This window comes from Lagenorhynchus albirostris, chromosome 1 (assembly GCF_949774975.1).
Source record: "Lagenorhynchus albirostris chromosome 1, mLagAlb1.1, whole genome shotgun sequence".
In the NCBI taxonomy this organism is placed as follows: Eukaryota; Metazoa; Chordata; class Mammalia; order Artiodactyla; family Delphinidae; genus Lagenorhynchus; species Lagenorhynchus albirostris.
In genome coordinates, this window is record NC_083095.1 from 5,651,259 (window position 1) to 5,675,279 (window position 24,021).

At 43.3% G+C, this 24,021-nt stretch overlaps 1 protein-coding gene across 7 annotated transcripts in view; it reads left to right on the forward strand.

The window, feature by feature from the left end:
- SETD3 (SET domain containing 3, actin N3(tau)-histidine methyltransferase) overlaps nucleotides 1–23,646 on the forward strand; it is a 69,516-nt gene extending 45,870 nt beyond the window's left edge. For 4 of the 7 annotated variants that reach the window (XM_060162659.1, XM_060162747.1, XM_060162493.1 and 1 more), the window contains 7 exons: nucleotides 10,860–10,918; nucleotides 11,814–11,928; nucleotides 16,636–16,710; nucleotides 17,724–17,890; nucleotides 18,772–18,857; nucleotides 21,933–22,093; nucleotides 22,794–23,646. In XM_060162659.1, the coding sequence (XP_060018642.1) occupies nucleotides 10,860–10,918; nucleotides 11,814–11,928; nucleotides 16,636–16,710; nucleotides 17,724–17,890; nucleotides 18,772–18,857; nucleotides 21,933–22,093; nucleotides 22,794–23,240 (1,110 nt within the window). In that variant the 3' untranslated portion in view covers nucleotides 23,241–23,646. Of the gene's footprint in view, nucleotides 1–10,859; nucleotides 10,919–11,813; nucleotides 11,929–16,635; nucleotides 16,711–17,723; nucleotides 17,891–18,771; nucleotides 18,858–21,932; nucleotides 22,094–22,793 lie in introns of those variants that run through there. The other 3 variants (XM_060162572.1, XR_009542958.1, XR_009542956.1) reach the window with 3 other exon arrangements.
- Nucleotides 23,647–24,021: the final 375 nt, after the last annotated feature.

The following is a 24,021-nucleotide window of genomic DNA, read 5'->3' on the forward strand; positions in this document are numbered from 1 at the left end:
ACTCTCTTCTCTCGTGTCTGTTATGAAGCAGGTGGCTGTGCTGCCCTTTATAGCAGACCTGCAGCCTCCGCGCCATCCTGTCTCAGCCTCTGCTCCCGGACCCCAGAGCATCAGCAGGAGTGTCCAGGTGACAGTTAACTCTGAGCCAGGTCAGACCGTGGCCTGGCCAGAGAGATGCCTTATCACACCTCGCTGACTGTCTCATCCCCCAGGTGTTGTTTCAGAGTCTCTGCAGCCCTGAGCTGCCCCCAGGCTCACCCGTTCCCAGTTTACTAAGAAAACTCAGACCAGATGACAGGAATTTCTTCTATTTCTTGTTGTCTCCATCTCAGTTTCTTTGTGTCTTTGCCTCCCTCGGTCCCTCTGAGAAGGAGTCCTGGCCAGCAGCTAAGGTGAGCCTGGTGGCCCGTGCCCAGAGCTCTGTGACATTGCTCTGGGTGCCGTCTCTCCATCCCCATCTTTCTCATCCTTTCCTTCCTGCCCAGCTTTAGCCCTTGGGTTTACAGAACGTCCCTGTGCCTTTGAGATAACGTCCTGTCCCCTTCTGTCTTTAACCACAGCATGTACCAAGAATATTCCATGCTTGAGAGTTCTTCGAGCCCCTGTGGTCTAGGCCCTCCCACTGCCCCACCAGTGACATACCCCCTGATGGGTCCCTGGGCCACCAGTTGTCCGATCCCGTGGCTGTCCCACTGCCCTGTCTCCTCGACCTCCGTGACGTTCCTGCTGACCCTTCAAGCTCGCTCTTCCCGGGGCTTCTCTCACTGCCATTCCTGCCCCCCCCGAATAGAAGTGCTCCCCAACTTTCGGGACTCTGGGTTAGGAGTTAGACCTGGTTTTCAAAACCCAGTTCTAAGATCTTCTCTCATATATGACTGTAATCAAAAGTCATCTTATATCGAAAGGTGACTTAAGTTAATATATTGGATTTCTTGCTTTCGGTTCCAAGTGAACAATTTGATAATTGCCTGTTTTATAGGTAGTGCTTAAAAGCTATGCACTGATTAAACTGTTCTTTCACTGAAAATTTGTATCCAGATATTGACTGCTCCAACAAAATGGTATTATTCTTAGAAAGTGAGACAGTATTTTCTCTGATAAAAACGAGAGTGAAATCCATCTCATAACTATTGATCAGTAAAGCATCTAATTAAGGAAATATAAGGCAAAGCATATTTTTTGTGGAAAAAGAAGTAGACTTGCATTGTCTCACTTGTCCTGCTGGGCTCTCACTTGGGCTTATCTTCAGAGATGGAAGCTGGGCAGAGCCTGGTACAGTCCTGCACGATTTGATCGGCCCTTTTCCTCTTCTTGATTTTATACCTGGTTCTGTTTCAAGGTAGACTCTAACTTTACAGAAGAAATTTTTTTATGACTTCTTTTCCCTAAGAAATTTTGATGTCAGTAGGGAAATAGCCTGGTTTTTAAATTTTTATCTTTTGGTAGAACAACGCTCGAAAGAGTTACGGTACCTTTTCTGGACTCAAAAGGAGAGAGGGAAATTTTTTTATCAACTGAAGCTGAATATAAAATAATTTTGCTTAATCAAAAAGAAAGCTCTCAGCTACTTTACCCAAAGGCACGGACATTTTAAATTACATTTGGTTAGTCAAGTGAGTTGTCTTGACTTACTGTAATAACATTCTGTTGTGCCTCTAATAAATTGTAGCCCTGTAATTCAGTTCATTGTAGTTTTAATGGGGGCATTTTTACCAAAAATGTTAAAAAAATTTTTTATTTATCAAATCTCAGGGTGATAGGTTTGAAAGTTCCCTTTTCAGGGGATACAAAAAAGGTTTTCTATTCTGAGCAATAGCTCTTTATCAGTGACTTTATATTGTTCATACCTCCCTCCCTCCCTCTGTCTCTCTCCGTCTTTCTGTCTGTCTCTCTTCTGGAGATACAGAGAGCTTTCCTGTGTACCCAGCCGTGGAGCAAGAGGAGTGGCCTCTGTACCTCTCCTCCTTGGTTGGAACATTTGTGGTTTTGCTCTCCTGATGGGGAGGGGACCCAGAGAAGTAGTGTTGGGGATTTTCTCTTTGGTACCTTGTAGCACAGTTTAAGCATCCGGAATACAGAAAAGGAAGGGAGAGGAGTAGTCTGCGATGGTGGGGGCACCAGCGCCCTCACCACTGGTCGCGTACACGCTCCCTGTGGACCCCAGCACCTGCAGGGGTCACGAAGACGCACTGAACCTTGGTGCTGTGATCTCAGCCACCCACTCTTACCCACCTCCCTCGTGACCAGCAGCTGGCTGTGTGCAGCAGGGACCTTTACCCTGGATTTTGTTATCCTTGGGATTTACCAGCGTTAGCTCATAGCAGCTGGTGACCAAGTAGCATGTGTGATGTGTGGATGCATAGGATGTGCCGGAGCATGTGAGGGTTTCAGAGGCTTGCTCAGTGGTGGGAACCCTCCTGAGTCCTTAGGACCGATGTATTACGTCAGAATTTGGCCGGTCTTTATCAGAATCCCAAGTCTGAAATATGCGGGTTCTCAGGCTCCGTGGTGCACCCCTGGGTTCATCGCTTACCAGCTACTCGGGACTTCAGCTTCCTTAGGCTTAAAGGCAGGACGTTTAAGGCGCCAAAGTTCATTTCTCTAACAACTTGACAATGAGGAGAGTTGCAAGTAGCCAAAGAGATGGCACCCGTGTAAGCACTTGGAGGTAATACTGGTTTAATGATTGATAAAGCTGTGGGGTGTCTTAGAGGCTGTTCAGAGTTATCATGAAAATGATAGGCGTTCCAGGTAATGTAATATTGGAAGTTGTTGGGACACCAATGTGGCATAATTCTAATGAAGAAAATACCAGAAAGTGAATTCCAGATATGACCTCTATGTTTTAAAGTGTATTAAAGGAAAAGAGTGTACCTGTCTACATATATTTGGTACATATGTGTTTTCTGGGACCAGGGTTCTTCATGTCCAGAATAACAGGGGAATTGGGCTAGATGATCTCTAAGTTACCACCTGGGTCTGAGATTTTATGACTATAGATAGCGACTTTAACTAAATATGGTGCTTTCTGGTGGTTTGGAAATAACAGACATAAACATTCTTAGTTTTGGTAATATTGCCTGCCTCTAAGCTTTGTAATGTCCTTTAAAATATCTCTGTGCTGAATTTAAATGAGAGCAATATTTACCAAGCATTTTCCTAGAATTTCAACAGGAAAAAAACGTGTTTACCGTATCAGAATTTAACCTTAATTTATAAAAGCGGGACAACTAATTATCCTTTGCCTTTCAATAAGCTCCAGAAAACTTTTGCCTGGTTATTATCCCAGCCCCATCATTTATTAACTGGGTAATAACCTTGGACATGCTGTTAATTTCTCTGTCCCTCAGTTTTTGCAGCAACAGAATGGGTCTACTAATAGTGCCTATTTCACAGGAAGCAGGATGATTAAATTATGTAATACACGTAAAGTTCAGTAAAGCTCGCAAGAGTTCCTTGCACAGACTGCTTAGTAAATGGTGACTGTTAATCCCTCCCTTCCTCCTTCCCTCTCAGTTTCTCAGTCTCTCTCTGTCTCTCTGTCTGTCTCTGTGTCTCTGTCTTCTAGAGATACAGAGAGCTTTCCTGTGTACCAAGCCACGGTAATTCCTTCTCTGGGACAAGATTTGTGTGCATCTCTGAATGTCAGTCTCCCTGTCAAGGAGATGGGCTTCATAATGGTGGTCAGAATGCTCTCCTCTTATGAATGACTGGTGCCCTGAATCACGCTAGCTTGATTAATTTAACCAGAGTCCAAAGTCTCTATCCTGAATTGTTGAAATCTAAAGTAGCCGAAATGAAAAATAAAATTCTATGAAGCTGATGATAAATAATTCTAGCCTGCTTTTCTGATGCAAATGCATCCTTCTAAAAATGAAAACTGCTTTTTACCATTCTGTTTATTTCTAGTTTCTTTGGTGATAAGTTGAGGAGTTGCAAGTATTGCTTGCTTGCTGGAGTTATTATCTTTTTGCAGACCAGAAGAGAGATTCGATCATGGTTTGGAGTCCTCAAGTTAATCAGCAGATTGAGATATTTGGGGGTGGGGGAGTGTCAAAGGCAAAGAAACAAAAGATTTAAGAGCTTAGAAAAAAGATAGAGGCTGCTCTCTGACCCCCTTTTCAGATGAGGAGACGGAGGCTCGGCGTCAGGTGATCTGAGGTGACCAGGGAGGATGAGGCTGTCTCTGTTAAGGTGCACCGCTGCTGGGGTGAGTTGGAGTGGCACGGTGGAGGGCCATTTGGGACAGGGAACTGCTGGGCTTGGTCCATTTTGCCCCTTATTGGATTCTTAAAGTAGAGTAAAGCTTTCTCAGATATGCTTGAAGATAGATTTTGGGGGAAAAAAGAGAGAAGATTCTTTGACCCTAGATGGTGGGAAAATACCCTATTCATGAGAGATGGCAGACAGAAGGAAAGGAAGCCCCGATCTGTTTCTCCGGAAGCCCGTGGGCAGTGCCTGTGTGCGGTGCTGCAGGGGAGGAGCGTGGCAAGCACGTGACCCTGGGGTGGGGTCTGGTCACCGCCAGATCGCCTGCTTACCCTGGCGCTGCCTCTCGCCACCTTTGGAGTCGCCACTCCTCTGTCCCACCTGTCACTTTGGCCATGACGGGTCCACCGAGAGGAAATCTCCTAGCCCCCAGGTCGCGGCTCGCCCTTCGCTGCTGCCCAGGGCAGAGGGCAGGGGGAGCGTTTCCCTCTCACTGTGGAGGAGAGCGTTTCTCTGAATGAGGCATCGTGCGAGGCACCGGGGGTTCCCTAGTGGTAAAAAGGACGTCGTCCCTGCCCCGCTCACCTCCTCGGGCAAAGAAATGTGAACCGAATGTGCCTGTGTGCGTGTACATGCACACACATGCATACGCACGCACGCACTTGCACACGCGTGCGCGCGCGCGGGCACACGGTGGGAAAGAAGCGCCCGGGACTGGGAGGACACAGAGCAGAGAAACCTGGTGGTCGGAGAAGGAGGGTCTGGGCTGTAACCTCTGGCATCACCTTTCTTTTTAAAGTCACTTATCTGACTGCTGCCTGGCAGGACCCCTCTGAGGATGGTGACTGTGTCCTCCTGTCACACAGCACCTCGCAGAGCATTCAAGATAGTCAGTAAATGCAGTATTTGTTGAATTTCTAGTCCTAACCTATTCAGCTTTTTTCTGAGTCAATGAATATTTGTTGAGTGAACAAATGATTGACAGTCAAAAATGTAGATTGATTATGACTAAATTTGATTCGTGGCTGATTGCCCCTCTTCAGGGAATACAAATGGTAACCAATAAAGTTTTTAAACAGGCATATCTTTTTCAGTGTTTCAGTAGATTTCAATTTAATCTAAACTGGATGTAGGTTATAGATTTCAGTGTTCCAATGAAAAAACCAATTCTTCCATCCTAAAGTAATTTTATGAATTTATTGAACAGCGTTGATATTTCTCTACTAAACTCATTTACTTAATTAAAATTTTTGTATTATAAGGTAATACCCATTTGCTATAAAAATTAAGTATAAGGGAAAAGCAGACAGTTTAAATTTAATGTGTATTGATGTATTTATTTGATCGTATTGAGTGAATTCAAAGAACTTTATGATGAAAAATTCCCTGAAGAGTTGGGTGTAATCTGTGTTTAAAAATGAAAGTCTTTAAAATTGATTTTTTTCCCTCAAGAGCCAAACGCGTGAACCGTGCTTTGATTCTGATTTATGGTCATCAAAACTAAGTTCTAGATTCAAAAGATATTTTGCAATTTGTCATTCAGTTAAACTGTGTTATATCCACTTAGAAAATGAAATACGAGCAGGAGGGTTGAGGACCTACTAGAGATTGCTGCCTGACGTGCTGCTCCTAGTTAGCCTGTTTTTGGAGCAGGAGGGGGAACCTCAGTGTTCTAAGTGTAAATTTTCCTTCTGCCCCTCCCCTGCCCCCTGCCTTTTAATACATATGCCAAATCTTTGACATGTTTTAGTTAGGAAGTTCAAATTGCATGCTACTATGGTTTTTTATCGGAACAAAATAGGTACAACTTCTAAATTATGTTTTTGTCATTCCTGATACTGTAGAGCCATTAATAGGTCACTGAACTACTTTACATATTTTTCAAGTTAACAATTGATTATATATTACAGCAGGTTATAAATTCTTTAAAATACAGTATTTAGGAGTCATTTTTATGAACTGAGCTACTTTCCTTTTAATATATTTAAATGCCTCATTGAAGGTGATTATTAAATGTATTCAACTCAGTTTCCATATAAAAACTGGTCAAGGTTAGAGATGAGTATTCTTTACGAAAGTAAAGATCTGATTTTGAGAAGTGTTTGTGTCCTAGAGGCCATTTGTGTGTTCTAATCTTTTTTTGTTTAATTTCCTTAGAGGGTTTTGAATCTTTCTTTAGGTTAAATGTGTTTTTTTTTAAAGAATTGTTTTAGGAAATACCTGTCCATATATTTATGAAAGTGCTTGTCTTTATTTTATTTTTTGAAATGTTTACTGTTAAATATTAAAAACAAGAAGCAGCTTTAACTCAAATGTATTTTGTTCCTGTGCAGAGCTGTTGCAAAGCTGTTTCACATACTAGATGTTTCTGAATTAGGAATTCACATAATAATGAATTCTGCTTATTTTGCTTCTCCACCAAGATTTGTTGTGTGAGCTTAAAATAAGGCTGCAGCTGATTCGTGTAGCACATATTAACTGTTTATTTAGTTTAAGTACATGTCTGTATCTTTCATTTCTGATCAACCTGAAAAATTTGCATGCTACACAGCAGTCATCTTCTTTATACTTTATTAAATATCTGTCAATTATAAATATCAAGGTTTTACATTAATGTCAAGATAGTACATCAAAAATTCATGGAATATGTGACTTTTTCCAAGGGTATTTAATACTTAATGCATTTGTGTCATTTTTCTTTCCCGAGATATTGACAGGTTTTATTAAGTGTTTGTTAGGGAGATTTCATTTTTATCAAGGGACTATAAAGAGAAGCTGCATGCTAAATCAATTTTTAAAAGCCAGAATATTGTTCATTTTTTCATCTTCAACTCTTGTAATCCATAGGTTTTATTTAAATTTCTTCTTGGTTTATTTTTGTTTTATGTGAGTGATAGTTCAAGACAGAACTTTAATAAGGATCAAATATGCTGACTGTAGTGGTTTTTAATTTCCTTAAGCATAGCTACCAGACCCATGCAATATGGTAAATTCTTCAAAATGTCATACTTACATATTTAGCAATATTACTTCTTTTTATTGAAGCCAAACAAACGATTTTAGATATTAATCTTCCCCAAACATAGTGATTATTTTGTACTAGGTACAATATTACTGTGTCTCATCTGGAACACCTCCTATGATAGAAGAGGGAATGGGAGAGAGCGTCCCTGGGTTGTCAGGCTTGACTTAAGGAAACAAGAATCCTCTTTTAAAAGTAAGCTCTATAGGGCTTCAAGTCTGATTATGAGCTACAGGAACTGTTCATATCTCCAACTTCAGATGTTTATAATGCACAAGAAAGTGAAAATGTCGATCACTTAAAAAATATGGGCTTGTTTCTAAACCTGTATTTATGGGGTGGGTGGGGAGTGGGGAGGAAGTTAATGCTTGGTGGACCCTATGGCCTGCTCCTTTTGGGCCCTGGTACCTGAGAGACCCCATCACTGTCGTCTTTCTCTACTGCCAGACAGACCCTCACTCATCCCATGTGTAGCTAGATCTTGGAAACAGCTATCTCAACTAAAACTAATTAGCCACAATGAGTAAGTTTTCTGCTTTCATTTACAGTTTTTAAAGTACAGGTTAGGAATGTCTTCTATTGGAGATAAACAAAACCCTTATAAGATTTTGCTCTATAAAGTGAGGAGTGTTCAGTTATCCTCCCCATAAAGTGTGAACTTAATGACTTTCATCTAAGAACATTTTTAGGAGCTTTCAAGTAACTTCAGGTTAATATTATAATTTTTGGAAAATGTATTTTTAAACGTTAAGGCTTGATGTGTTAAAAAAAAAAAAAATTCTGTCCAGAGCTTAGTGTTTGGAATAGACATATTTCTTATTCTTGTTTATTTTTTCAGGGTATGTGAAAATACTTATTTTTAAAGTTAAATGCTTTTCACGTGAAAATCACTTCAATATTTGAATGTTTCAAGATCCTTGTAAAACTATTATATAATAATTTAAAGAGGTAGGTTGGTTTCTTTTTTTTTTCTTTTTTTTTTTTTTTTTAGAAACCAAATTTCTCTTGAGTAAAGCTGAGCCAGTAGCCATTCTGGATAAACCCCGGTTTGCTTTAGGATAAGTTGCTCTGGGGGCCTTGCCCTAGGAAATAATTCAAGAACTCTGCAGCTGTAACCGATTCCACCATGAGGCCAGTAGGTGGCGCTGGTGTCACAGCAGTGAGGGCCCCGTTGAAATGGAAGATACTTGCCTTTCTCTATAGCCTCAAATTCCACTTCAGTATAACTGTTAAGTGCATGTGTCTATGGTAGAATAGCTTTTTTTTAAAACCAGAATTACGTACAGTGGGCACACCTTATTTTTGAAGCAGATAAGAACAACTATTTCTAACAGATTCTGCAAATATTACGTAACTCTACAGCCAAAATAATCTTCAAAATTAACCTGAAGAAAGCATTTGCGTATTTTTTCCCTTGCGTATTCTTTACGACTTCGTCAGGCCTGTGAACATAAACTTGTATTTTTGGTAAGAAATGTATATAAATAGTAGGAAGGGAGACATTTTGGAGAGTTAATTTTCCATCTTTTTGGTCCTTGGGGAGGCTGCCCTTGTTTGAAGAGTTTTCTTCGTAGAGTCCAAAGCTATTTAAAGATCTTTGAGTGTTTGGAACATTCTTCCACAAGTCGTTTTGACATTCAGCATTCTAATTTTGAAAATTGTCATCTCTTCTCCTATTCAGTAAGTCTAACTTTTCGAGGGGGGAGGGGTCGAATTTTTAATACTCAGGGGTTTTAGCATTGGAATTTACCAGCTTTCAAAATACCACAGGGCATTCCCCAGTTTAAATGAATTTAAAACATTTTAAAATAACAAAAGCAACAATGCTTTCCCCCCTCCTAGAGTTTGGGAAGAGATAGGATGTGCAACATTCCCAGCAGGTCAGACTGTGTGAAGCTTCATTTTATTATAAGTGAAAGGAAATTTTAGCAATGGAATTTCTTTTCTTTAAAGTTCTGAAAAATTTCTATGGTACTTATCATCAAATTAGTTTTGGGTGGAGGGGCAGTTCTTATCTGCGGAATTTGTACTCTTACGAGGAAAAACCTGAGCACCCTTATGGTCAAGTTCCATAATTAAATGGAAAGCTTCTTTAGGACTCTTAGGACACAGGCTTGCATTTCACTCATTACAAAGAAGAGGCAATAAGAAGCTTCTCCTCGAATCTTTGCTGTGCTTGACCATGGTATTGGGTTTTTTTTTTAAACCAGAGATAGTTTTTTCTAATCTTCCTAGCTAGAATAATGCAGCTAGAGAATGCCCCTGAGCGATAGGTTATTTTATATTTTGACCTAAATTATATCTTCTTTAATTTCATTTTTATTGTCAGAACATTTACATATTATGTAACTGTATTTCCATATGTTGACTTTTCTTCCGAAGGGTTAAAACTGGGTTTAGGATCAGAGGGGAGAAGCAGGCACCTGGGAGCTAGCACCCAATTGGCAGCCTTTTGTAATATATAATTTGCCTAAAATTGCGCGCCGAGCACAAGCTTTTGTTTTCTAATTGATTTACGGTTCGAGCCACTTTTACCTCATCCCCTACTGTCCTGCATACGGTGCCAGCGAGTACAGTGCAGTGAGCGATGATAAATTACCATATGCACTTGTGATGGTAATGCGTCAAAAGTCAAAACTGCATACTGCACGGGGCTCCGTGCATTTACAGTGCTGCAGAGACAGTGCAGCCGAATCTCACTGGTATCTCAGAAATCACCATTTGATCACTTACTGCAATCTGTCTGTCAGCCTGTAATGGAAACCGAAGATTAAAATTATACTGTTACAGCTTTGAATTTCTTAGTTGAGACGCAGTTTTTTAAGTGCTCGAAAGGCCCAAGGTGGGGGGAGTATTGTGGAGAGAGAGGATGTGAGATGTGTACAATTTTCTCTAAAGTGTGGAGTTTTGGATATTTTTATCAAATGTTCTTTTGTCCAGAGACAAAAAGAAAAGGAGTAAAATTCACATATGCCGATCTCGATTTTATCTTTATTACATTTGTTTGTAAAATTTAATTCATAATTTCACAAAACTGTGTTTTTCTTGATTTTCTGTATTTGAGCTGCATCTGCCATGTTGTATGATTCATTTGCACGTAACAAGTTGATTTCCTTCCAAATGATTTTAAGTCAGAGATAAATGAAAGAAGTTTCAATTTATTAGAGTGCCTTTAATTGTTCCTTTTATTGATGCAAGAAGAGATTTGGACTATTCGTGAGGGCTGTACAGCACATTAAGGCAAGAGATGCAAAGGGAGGCTGGGACAGACACCTGACTTGGAGACTCCGGGTTTCCGTGTAGACGAGAGACTTATGGTGTGGGTGTGCCTACATTTTGTAAACTCAGTCCACCTTAAATTTTATTTCTGTGCCGTGTCTGTGGGTCCTGGTATCGAAATATGAAGCAGCAGATTTATGGCGGCTGCTGGGCACAACAAATTAAGTTGACAGTGATGTATGAGAGCATAATAGCACGATGATCCCTCAGTAGCGCGGCTGGATGCCTCCTGCTTCATTTGGCTCTTGTTAGGATCTGTTAGGCAGCTAAATAATGAAATTTTGCTGACTGATTTCTGTTTTCCCTTTTTCTCTTTTCACCTCTGCTTTCTAAAACTTCTAATTCCCAGACCCATCCTCATGCCCACAAACTGCCCTTGAAGGATTCTTTCACTTATGAGGACTACAGGTTGGTGTGAGGGGTGTGTGTGTGTGTGTGTGTGTGTGTGTGTGTGTGTGTGTGTGTGTGTGTGTGTGTTGGGGTGTGTGTGGGGTGTGGTGTACGTATGTGCAAGGCATGTGTTGGAGGGTGGTTTCTGAGTGAAATTGGGATCTCAGAAGTGCGAAGGGCTTGGGTAAGAAGTGACTTGCATGACCATTTAAAGCCTTAAAAAAGAGATTGTTCTTTCTGGAAGTTACACTGGACCCCGGGGTAGGGAGCAGCGTTTTAATAGCCATGTGGAAATTGCCATTAACCTGTATTGGTGGGGATTAGTTGATAGAGCCAAGTGATGCTCAAGGTTAACATTAGTGTGGGGTGAGGATTTTTTTTTCAAACAGACTGTTTTAGCTCTTTAAAGTAGGGACTTTTTTTTAACAAAAAGATTTAATGCAGTGCACAACATAGTAAAAAAAAATACCATTCCACATTTTGTAGAGTTCTTAGAGGATTCCGATCAGAAAGGAGTTAGTGTTTGCCTTTCAGTGAGGCTCAAAATAGGTACAGAGTCAGCGTTTGGGTAAAAGAGGGGTGGGGTCTCTCCGCAGCAACGCGGACCGGGACCAGCTGAGGCCTGGCTGACTCTGTTCTAGGCCCTTCTTCCAGGCCGCTTTCTCCCGGGAACGTCCTCCCTTAATCTCTCACTCCTAGATTTCCCCTGGCTCCCTTTTCCTTCCATATCCCCCCTCCTCTTCTCTTTACCCTAGACTTAATTTTAAATGATGATGAACATCACCTTTGCGACTTAGGAAAGGGTTTTGAAAATTAGTGAGAGGTCAGGCACACCTCGGTTTTGGTTGAGTTGTGACTGCCGTGGGCTTTCAGATGTGCCGGCCATAATTCGCCTCTTTTCTGATTGTTACAGGTGGGCGGTCTCTTCCGTTATGACTCGACAAAACCAGATTCCCACGGAGGATGGTTCCCGGGTGACCCTGGCGCTGATTCCTCTGTGGGACATGTGCAATCACACCAACGGCCTGGTAAGGACCTCCTTGGGTCGTGTTCATTAACCGGCGAAGTTCTGCCTACAAGTCACTGTCCCCTACTGCCCCCTCCAAGAGAAGCAGACAACGCCAAACCTCGCCCCCCATGAGTAGAGGCTGGCGTTTTTTTCTCTCTGTGTTTACTTAATCCTGAAAACGTGAGTCTTATATCACTTTCAGAAGCCACAGTGAACTGCATTTCTTTGCTAAGCCACGATTCCAGCCTAGACATACATTTTCTTATCTTATTGGACGACAGACTTAAACCAAAGTTTCTTTTTTCTTATTCTTTTTAAAATACCAATTTATTGAAAAAAAAATCCTTCTCCTTCTGGGTTTTCCTTTTGTGTTGCTTGTTTTCTCTCTTTGCTGACTGTATTATCAGTTACTTAAGTTTCTCTGATTCTTTCCTGCCCCCTCTCCCTTCACCTGCTATGCAGACACATCCTTGGCCCCATTGATTAACCTGCTTTTGTTCAGGAGCCAGTCCTGGTGTCCCTGGCAGTGGGGCGGGAGGAGGTGCACTTCGGCGTTGGCTCTTGGCCTTGGATGCAGGAGTCAGTTGGCATCATCAGACGTTGGAAAGATAGGGAGATGCTGTGAGGATTGTTAATCATGACGCATAGAGGAGGCTGCCTCTGGTTCTCAGCATTCTTCAGATTCTGAACCTCGGAGCAGGTTGCTGTGCTCTCTGTGCTGAGAAAGATTTCCTGATATTACTAGTTGGAAATATGATCAACTTCAGAACGTTTTGAATTTTTAAATATTATAATCGTATACTGGTTTGGTTCGTTTTTTGTTCATCTTTTCTCAGTGTCAGCTTTCTTTGTTATTATTAGCAGTATTATAAATAGACTGGTGCTATAAATGAGTATTTCACATCTAATTCCACAAAATGGCCAGAACACATGCCACGTGTGCCAAACACTTGAGAGAAACCCTAGTGTGAACCTGGGAAGGTCTAGCCACAGCACACTCTTAAATTGGAGAGAAAAAATATCTATACTTTTATAATTATATTTTTGCCTTAATTTAGATGTGCTTAATTTAGCCGTTTTGAGGAGTATTAGCGTATTTTATCATTTATTTTCATTAATAAATACAATTTTATATTTTGTTCTTTTTGTTTTCTTTCAGAGCTATTTTAAATGATTATAACATTGAAGTTTAAAAATTTTTCAAATAGCTTTTAATATTTGACAGTAACATTTTTCTTTTTCTTGGATTAGGTCATTGGTTCCCAAACTTGATTGATCATCGGGGTTTATTTTTTTCTTTCTAAAATTTAACAAGTACATACTTTACTGTAAACAAAGAAAACCAGTTAAAGAAAACAGAAGCCTCTGCAGTGAAACTCAGAGGTCCCCTACCAGTCCTGGGCCCCGGCGGCCCCGTGGCTGGTCCACTCGACGCCTCCTGGGTAGCTGGCTACTGGCTTTCTGCACATCTCTCCCACTCTCTTGCTGTGCATTTGCACCTTCACATACTCACATACACACTGGTTTTGTGTGGCTTTCATGTAAACTACTCACTCTTTTCCCCCCTAAAAGTAAAAAAGAAAAAAAAAATTAGTTTATCTCAAAATAAAAATAACGAATTGATGACAACTACTAATACTGTCTTTTTCCTAATACTGTTCATCAGGTCTCAGCCACCGCAGTCCTGGCAGAAACACTGCTAACCTTGAGAAGGTTTATCCAAGATGTTAGTGCTTTTTCTTACAGCGGTTATCTTCTCTGCACACTTAACTCTACTACACCTTTGTTGGACAGTTTCCCACCGTAAAAATAACACTTGATGGGAAATTTTGTCTGGTAGGATTTCAGAATCTCTTTTAGCACTATGAAGTTGTATGTCATACATATTAACAGTTAATCTCTTTTAAAATAAGGTACTTGAAAGAAAGGCTTAGCTTTTCAGACAGTAGATTTCTTTTTTGTGTGCGTCTGTCCTGACAGTCGTTGTCTGTCTGATCTGACTACCACTGGGGGAGCTGATAGAAATTTGTAACCCAGCAACGCTGCGTGCTTCTAACAGTGTCCCCAAACCTGGTTATGGGGGTAGAAATGGAGGAATCAAGCCTGTGACAGAGATTCCAAACCAGCAGCAGCAAGGAAAAGCACGAGAAATTAAGAGGCTGGATGAATATCTAGGCCGGGCTGGAGACTCTAGCGAACGTGATCTATTTCCTAGCCACTCTGAGAAACAAACGTAGACAGGTTTATAAGGCGGCGTGTTGGGCTGTGAGGCATAATGTATCTAAATTCTGCGTGGCTTGTTCAGAACTAACGGGAACAGGTCTGCTTTCCCTTTTTTGAGGTTGTTCAGTTTATACAGAGAAGGATACTTCTAAGTGGGCTTCGGCCTCTGTATTAGTTCCAACAGGTAAAGCGTGTTGGAATGATCAGCCCTTGTATTTGGATACGTGGCCCTCCCAACCAGGATGAAAGGGCTTTGGAAGATTCAAGCAGAATTGCAGGGGTGTCTTTTTCGAGGCCCTTCTGTTTGAGTGTTGAAGATCTGAAACATTTAGATGTGCATGAGGCTTCCAGTCTCAAGGTGAAAGCCCAGGTGTTTACAGTAGCAGACAGGGCCCCCTGCTCAGCCTGTCCTCGCTACACCCCAGTCTGTCTGGGCCCTACACGCCCACCGAGGGCCTCTGCGCTGACTGTTCCTGCTGCTTCCCCAGGCTGGGCCATCCTGAGCACCACGCATAGGATGGCCACACCTCCCCACCCACGGGCCTCCCTTCCTGTCCTCCACCGTCTGTCTCCTGTGCTTCCGCGTGCTCCTCTTATAGATTGTTGGCCCTCCCCCTTCCCTCCTGCTTCCCCTGACTTCCTTCTGCCTGTTCGTGCTCCTGTCAGGCCCCTGGCTACTGCCTGCACCATGGAATGCCAGCCTTCTAGGGCTGGGAGGTCATGGGCAATCTCTACTCTGTACCTTATCATCAGGGTCATGTTTGGGGGTCATAAAAGTGATTTTGATATTGGGCAGGAACTTCATGGAGCTGATTTTTTTATCAAGTGTTTAAGCTGTTCTGTGAGTGAAAATGAGCCAGAACACCTGCCTTCATTTAGTCCTCGTTGCTTTCATATTTCTCATTGGTCTTGGTTCTGGGGATACTGGGTTTAAAGAGGAGTGTTATCTGCCCTTCCATCCCCAAATGCCATTCCCTGGACTCAAAAGTAATCTTTTGAGCTGTTGATACCTTGAACAGCAAAGTAGCACTTGTAGCCGTCTTGAATTTTGATTCTCCAGGATAAAATGAGGAGATCGAAGTAATTAATGAGCATTTACAGACAATCTAAGAGATTGGGGGCTGCTCTGAGGGACAGACTTCTGAGAAGGAGCTTTTAATATAAATTGGAGAGCCTATTCTTTTCCCTGCATCAAGCAGATATTCTCAAGGGTGAGGGCAGTGTCAGGTGTTGGGCCCGGTGAGCTAAGCTCCAGGCGCCGAGGTGAAAAGGGCTAGGCTGCAGGTCTGGCTGGTGGGGGGTGCACAGATATAAATACCCTATTACTGGGTGGGAGAGGCTTTGGGGAACAGAGAGGGAGGGTGGGATGAAGGGGGGCATCTCCAGAGAAGCCGGGGCTCAGGCAAAGCAGGAGCTGAAGGTGGTCGCAGGCACGAGGGAGCGGGGACGGCGCCCGGAGTGGCAGGCGAGTGGCGTGTCCAGAGACCGTAGGGAGGTGTGGGCCTCCTTGAAAACTGGCCTTGCTCAAAAATTTGGATGTTTTCTGCAAGGCAAAGTGGAGCACCACTGAAAAGTTTTAAACAGGAGGTCAAACACGTATGCCACACGGGACATGGGAGGGACAGTTCTGGAATTTGAGACCAGTTGGAAGGGTTTTGCACGTGTTGAGCTGGGTGAGAAGAGCCAGGGGACGGCAGGACAAACAAAATGCAAAGGGTGACTCGGAAGGTAAAATGCTGACCAGTTGAGGCCCAGAGAATTTTGTGGTGACTTCAGTGCCGAGACCACGACATCGCCTGCCCCCCTCCCACACCCCTTGACAGGAGAGATTAGGAAGAGATGCAGATTGTCAGTGTGGTCAGTGGATTTGGGGGTTCAGAAACTCTCACAGGATAGCTTTCAGCATAAAGAGACTGAATAGGATACAACTAAGTTGTTTTATTTTTCCTTTGCTTATCTGAAAGTTTTAATTTCTCTAGTTCCAGAGTAAAATAAGTACATAATTCGGAAACAGAGCTTTTCTTTCTCCCTGATTCTTTATCCAGTGGGAAACCCGCCTTGTGTTCTTAATGACCAAATACTAAAGATGCTGTTTGCAAGTCAGTTCGAGTTCTCCAGAGATCCCGCTTCCCTCCTTGCGGGAGCGCAGGTCCTGTGGGTGGGTGGGTGGCTGGAGATGGCGGGGGAGGGGGGGGATGAGCTCAAAGCCTGTAACTTTGTAATGAATGATTATGTTTGGTTGAGACCAGCAAGGGATAACCTATACGATACATTTTCCGAAGAGTATGTCCCTCACTGCAGGTACGGGGTCTTCCATAAGGATTTCTGGTGTGAGTAGAATCAATGAAAATAACCAAGCAGTTCTTTGCTCAGTTTGGTGAAGCAAGCAGAGTGCACCCCTTTAAGTAGCTTTGCGTGTCTTTTATCCTCTAATCGCCGGAAAAAGGCCCTCCTGAGCGAGAGCACTTAGACGCTGTCCTGTCATCCTTCCTCCCGTGTACAGATCACCACCGGCTACAACCTGGAGGACGACCGCTGTGAGTGTGTAGCCCTGCAGGACTTCCGGGCCGGAGAGCAGGTGGGTTCCACACGGAGTCCCTCACCTCAAACTGTGTTGATCATTTTTAAAAAGTATTTAACTTGGGCAGAAAATTTTGAGATTTGTATTTAAGGCTTGTTTTCTGGAATACATATTGAGACCCAAAGCCGTAATAAATATGCCGTGCTCTGAATGGGACGTTCGGGTCCACCAGGGAGAAAGATGTGAACGCAGTTATTTGCACAGCCCATCTACTGTGTGTAACACCGTCAACTGAAAATAAGTTCTGTGTTACGACAGTAGAACAGATTTTTCGATTGTATAGACTGCATTGTTTTCGTATCTTTTTCTGTTGATTAGAACCTTCTTTAAAAGGAGGCAGTTTATTTAAGCGGTAAAACCATAGGGGAATCAGGAACCGCAAGAGCTGCCTTCTTGTACTTTCACTTCAATCTGTGAAGTTTTAAGTAATATTTGGGGTGGGGTTGAACATGTGCGCGAATGGACACCTGCACTCTGCCTGGGAGTCCTGTGACCAAACAGGGAACACAAAAGACAGAACCGACACAGACCACTGATGTTCGAGCTGGGACAGAGTGAAAATACTAGCCTAACAAAGTGCCTGGAGACAGTGCAGAATGGCCGCAGCATCTAGAAGTGGATTTCTGACAGACACTGCCTTAACCCTGGTTCCAGGAGACGCTCTTGTAGTTAAAGGAGAGGGAGAAAAGAACATGGTGAATTTTAAAGTGCAGTCGTAAAGCAGCAGTCTCGCTGTGACTGGGAGTGTGAGGGAGTATGAGAAAGGCTGGGACGACGGGGTCCGGCTCCTCTGGGTGCTAGGAGGTCGGCGTGTGCTCTCCTCAGCCCGCCCGGCCCCGCCCGGCAGCACACGATGTTCAGAACAGGGACATGGTCACCTCAGAGCTGTTTGTCTCCTTAGTGTGAAGTTGTGTTAAATATATGAGAACTGATCCTTTGCCCTGCTCTGTACTGAGAATGGATGTTAAGTTTCTTTTATATCCCTTTATTTTTTCTTTACTGCATCTCAGATTTACATTTTTTATGGCACTCGGTCAAATGCAGAGTTTGTGATCCACAGTGGTTTTTTCTTTGACAATAATTCACACGACAGAGTGAAAATAAAGCTTGGAGTGAGTAAAAGTGACAGGCTGTACGCCATGAAGGCCGAGGTCCTGGCTCGCGCTGGCATCCCAACGTACGTAGAAAAAATCTGTCAGCTCTTTACTGTGGTACTTGAAATATTTCCAGTCGCGTAGTGTTTAACTGGCGTGTTAATAAAACTTCTCTACTGTAGTTTGTCTTAATCCCTTTATCCCTCTTATACTGCAAAGTTAAACCGTTGAGATGCATGGTGATCTACCAGCGTTTTCAGATCAACGTAATTGTGTCGCTGGAAGCGTCCACAGCCAGTTCCAGGGGATGTGGCCTGAAATCCTCATTCAGTTAAATTAGTGTCTCCATGTCATTGATGCCTTTCACCTTGAAAAGGTTAATGACCTGGATCAATTTGTTTCATTTAATTCTTTGCCGCCATTAGTTTCTGTAATGAAGTCATGGTAGTCAGTGATTTCAAGAATTTCTGGTTAAATCAAATCTTAAGATTTTCTTGCATTTGAGGTGCAAAATGATAAGGACAAGAATTATGATTTATTGGTTCTCCAGGGAGTGGAAAGAACCATTCTTAATGAAAATGGATTATCTAGACCTTTTTTTATTGAACTTGTCAATATTTGATTAATGATTAAAATGTGAACTCAACATAAATTATTGTTAACCTTTCTTAGGAGCCATGGGCATGCTTAATTCTCCTGATGTGTTGTGTGCACCCGAGATGAAGGCTATTAGACTAAGAACTGCAGGCAGTGATGGTTACCGCCACCCTCCTCGGCCAGCCCAGGCCTTCCGCATTTCGCCAGGGCTGAAAATTCTGTTTTTAGAGTTCTGGTGAGGAGGTGGGGTCCCTCATGCTGGCCCAGGCTCCCTGAGGACCACACACGGAGTGCAGATTCAGAGATTTCACTGTGGGGCGAGGAGGCCACTGCAGCAGGGCCTGATCTCTCTTCTTCCTCTCGTCAGCTCCAGTGTCTTTGCATTGCATTTTACGGAGCCACCCATCTCTGCCCAACTTCTGGCTTTTCTCCGAGTCTTCTGCATGACCGAAGGTAAATCAGGAAAAAAAAAAAATGTTGCTTTTTTTTCTTTTTTTAATTCATGAAGTGTGAGACAGAGGGATTCAGATTAAAGATAAAATTACTTAAAATTAAAGCACTTTGGGGGGAAGAGGTAATATTGGAGAAAGAAGAAATTGATCTGTTTTATCCTGGAAGTATTTTATTAAATCCTCAGTGTGTTGTCAGTATACGCTTGTAATAAACAAATAATTCTCTACTGCATTGGAAGAAAACTTAATACATCTTGGATTGTCTGCCTGTATCAAAATTCGACATCTGTAGATGGGAGTTTCTGATGTGCCTGTTACCCGGGACGACAGAGCCCAAATGTCCTCGCGGTGAATGGTCATTCGACACTGAAGTCGGGTGGTCGGCCATGACCCACGCGGGCCAGAGGCCTTCATTTGTTAACCAGCTCTGTAGTGTGAATCCGAAATTGCCAGCAGGCCTTTCAGTACCAGGCATCCAGTTGGAGTAAATAACACTGCAAACAGAACCTGTTTAAACTGCAAATATTCCTGTCTACAGCCTCTTATTTCAGGCACAAAAAGTTAAATGTATGCATTGAGCATTACTTTTATGTTTCCTTAAGACAAGCCGTTTGGGATCTCTGGCACTGAGATGTGATCTATTGCGGTTGTGTTTTCACTTTTCATCTGAAAATATACTCCTCCAAATCCCGTGGTTGTGAGGTTCCATTTTTAATTGTGTGTGAGTTTGCTGTTGTTGTAAACTACCCTGGATCCTGTGCACAGTGGATTGGGTGGGAATGAGTGACAGTGAGTGCGTGCCACCTAACTGAAGAGACGGACAAGTGTTCTTCTGAAGGAAGCTCTCCGAGCGCTAGAGCAAGGGCAGCCTGGGGCCGGAGCAGAAATGACGGCCCGTGGAGGGAGTCTGCTGGTCTCTGCCGTCTGGCTCCCTCCCTTCATGTCTGCGGCCAGAGAAGTGCCGCCCAGGTCCTGGCTTGACATTGGAAGTAGAAGAAACTGAGTCCTGAAACACAGACAACCAACTGCAGAGCCCAGAGAGGTGTTAGGTGGTCCTTGTCCCTCGCTCGCAGCCACACTGCTCTAGACTCCCTGTCACTCACGTGGGAGCTTCTGGTGGTTTTGTGCTTTGGCACTGGTTCCTCACTTCAATTTAGTGAACACGAGTTAAGGGTTAACCGTGGGCTTTTCTTGCGTGTAATATAGGGTTACAGAGTTGAATGTCACAGTTCATATCCTGATGAGAGATGACGACGATGGTAATCCCTATAGTTTGGGAGCCCTCTCTCTGTGCCGGGCATGATGCTGAACGTGGTGCAGGCTCTGTTCATCCTCATCAGCCTTGCTGGAGGGAGGTGGGGCTCCCACTTGACTGACGTAGAAGCTCCCATGCAAAGAGGAGAGTAACTTGGCCACTCAGCTGGCCGGCGATGACCCTGACTTGGGACCCGGCTCTGCCGCCTCAGGGCCTGTACCCCAGGCCCCCACGTGGCTCCTGCAGGTTTGCAAGACCGACAGCCCACGGAAGAGATCCTAGCGCTGCGGGGTGTCCAGGGGCCAGGCCGGGGGCCGCTAAACCACACTCTTGCGGTGGGCAGGGAATGCAGGAAATCCAGGAAGGGCTTGTCAGCGAGAGGGAAGAGGGGGAAGAAACCTGCCCCCAGAGCCTGTGGTTCACTTCCTGAGTGTTCCAGGCAGGGTGATGGCCTTTCGTGGGTTTTATTTCTCCAGGCATGTGAAGCCAGTCCAGTATCACTGTTAAGAGCGGCCGAGAGAAAACTCTGCTTCAGCCCCTCACCTTCCCAATGTTAATTAAAGGGTGTAACTCGGTAGGTTGAGGAGGAAAACAGAAATTGTAACCTTAGTGTTGGGGGCGTCTAAAAAGAAACTTCTTCCACTTAAAAAGCATTTTAAAAATCTTCATTGCTTTATGCAGAGAATATAAACTGAAGGATCAAAAATCTAAAAATCCTGAATTTCATCATGACCTTTTGCTAACAAATGCAACTTAAGAAATTTCTTTTCTGAATATTAGATTAACTTCTATTTTCTTAAAAAAAACCCAGCAAACCTGCTTTTGAATCATCTTAGCTCCATTGATTCTCTTTAGTTTCTCTTTAGTCATAGACAGTTTGTCTTGTCAAGACAATTGATGCATTCTTTGAATCACTCTCGCTAATACTAATAAAAGTTTGGTTTGCTGGCAGCAGAAGTTCTTCCATTTGAATTGTAAATAGTGACAGCTGTAGGGCATTTTGCTCTGAAAGAGATACTGTCTCATAATTACATAAGAAGCACGGTTGTATTTCTTGAGCATGAATAGGATCGGCATGTTTTGGTCTTTTGAAGATAATGTGCCAGGAGATAAAATGCTCAGAGCAGTTGCTGAATTCTCTCCTCTTCTTACATATATTTGAAGGCAGTTGAGATGTGCACTTGTGTTTATTTGTAATTCCTTTTTAAATTCCTGACAAGTGAGGGATATAGACACGTATTTCATTAACTAAGATTTTTCTAGTCCATTTTTGGGTTTCAGTTTGTGGTTTACTTGTTGTAAGACGAGACAAATAGCTTTGTCAGGTCAACTGCTGGAATTAGCATCCGTCAGATTTCAGTCTAGAAGGATCACTGGGTTGTTGTGCTGTTGTTTGTTTTCACAGTTTACGTTGCTCACCTACATGTCTTTTTGACCCAGTTGCTGTGACTGGGCTCAGAGTTTGCAGGAGGGGTGTTGTCAAAATAAGGCGTGTGTCGCTACAGATGGTCTTTAAGAAGTATCTTCCGAAACCATCTAAAGGCTCTCGGGATCCCTCTTAAAAACAGTCAACAGTGTGGAGGGCTGGCCCAGCAAGGCTTGGTCTGGGTTCCAAATCAGGAAGACCTCCCCTCTTTCTCCCCTGAAACAGCTCTCGCTCTGCTCTGGAGAGCCTAGCCACGGCCTGGCTGATGGATCAGGGAGAACTCTTCACCACAGGAAGATGACATGGTTGGGAAAGATGTTCTGTGAGGTGGGCTGCTGGTGAAAATGAGAAGTAGTGCTGTTTCCCCTAACAGATGGCTGTTTGTGTTCTTGTAGAAGAATTGAAAGAACATTTGCTGGGAGATAATGCCATTGACAGAATCTTCACCTTGGGGAACTCTGAGTATCCTGTTAGCTGGGACAATGAGGTCAAACTGTGGACATTTCTTGAAGATCGAGCCTCACTTCTTTTAAAAACATATAAAACAACCATTGAGGTAATTCTGTCGATTAAGGGAGGATTTGTGCTTTGTCATGTTTTAAAAGATGTTTAATAAGAGATTCTTTCTTAAATGTAAATTACTGTCGTGCTTTAGCAAAATCATTGTGTATTTGATATTTTTCATTAAACTTATTAATATTTTTCTATTTTACATGTTTACCCCTACCAAAAGAGTCACACTGAGGCATTGTTGATTAGAATATAAATTTTTTACATTATTTAACATTTTTCCATAATTTCTAATTCATATGATACAAACACAAGTTTACTCTTGGGTCACTGACTTCAAGTGCCTGTCATTCAGCCATCGTTCAGCCAGGTGCCAAGCCCTGGGCTCCATCAGGGCACAAGACAGAAGGGTTTTAGAAATAAGTGGAGTTCTGTCAGTGTCCACGCACCATTTGGTTTAGGCTCTTCTTTTTTGTTTTATAATCATTTACTTAGGTATAATTTACATAGAGTAAAATTCACACTTCTGAAGTGTACGCTTGGGTTTAAGCGTGCAGTCATGGCAGCCACCTCCACAGTCAAGTTCCAGAACCTTCTGTCACCGCCCCCCCCCCCCCCCCCCCCCCCCCGTCACTCCCAATTTCTCTCATGCTTTCGTCCCCGGCAGCAACTGATCTGCCTTCTGGCACTATCGTTTTGCTGGTTTAGACTTGCTGTAGTTAATTTTGCTCTGTTTCCTTTTCCAGGAAGATAAGTCCTTCTTGAAAAACCATGCCCTTTCCGTTCGTGCCACGATGGCCATCAAGTTGCGCTTAGGTGAGAAAGAGATCTTGGAAAAAGCGGTCAAGAGCGCGGCCGCGAACCGAGAGCACTGCCGCAGGCAGGTGGAGGGGCACGCCCCGCTCCCCAAGTACGAGGAGAGTAACCCGGGGCTGCTGGAGGGCGTGGCGGACTCGCGGCTGCCCCTGGTCCTCAGGGACCCAGACGGGGAGGCCGGCGCACAGGAGGCCTTGACCCTCACTGAGGCTGTCCGCAGGGCAAAGGCTGCAGAGCACGGGCTGGTCAACGGCGAAAACTCTATACCCAACGGGACCAGTTCGGAAAAGGAAAGTTTAAATCAAGAGGAAAGTAAAAGAGCGACCGGAGACGCCAAAGAATCTTCTTCCGACAGCGCCGAGGAAGTTGGAAAGTAGCTCTGCGTCTGTCGGGGGACCCAGTTTAGCAGAAGTGTATGAACGGCCCCGTTTACATCGCTGTGTTTCCTTGTTCACGGTTTTCTTTCTGCAGAGAGGAAAATATGTTTTTGCTGCTTTATATAAAAATGATTTTTTTAAGTTATTTAAAAAATCTAGCTTCCCTTTCTGATTAAGATTGCCATCTTGCTTCTTGGCCAAACAAACAAGTTATCGAGCAGAGCACAGAGGGGGAAGAGGTGCCTCGGAAGACTGTGCAGACCCATTGCGGGCAAATGTATCTTCTTCCCGGGGAAGAAGTCAGTTCCTCTGTCAGCGGTGCTTTTGTGGGCCTGTCATCTTGACAACCAGAATCAAAGCCTGCTCTGCCTCCTGCCAGCGGGGCTTGACGGTGGCGCTCTGGGGGTGCAGTGCGAAGGTGGGGCATTTGGCTGCACAGTGGAAAACAGGCTTGAGGTTAGGAAACTTGAGAGGCTGGGCAAAAAAAAAAAAAAAAAATTTTCCTAAAAAAATAACACCCCAGTACCAAAAGAAAAGGTAAGGTGGCAACCTTATTTTTAATAGTTTTAAATGTTGATGATAATCCTAATTATATAAACACACACACACACACACACACACACACACACATCTAGTGATTTCTAAAGATTTGTTTACTTTTTGTGTTTTGTTTTACTGTATTGAGAACTTGTCCTTTCTCCTTGAATCCAAGTAGGACATGCATCCTCCTCCTGATTTTAAATGTTGGCTCTGATTGTAAAGTGGTGCATTTGCCCTCCAG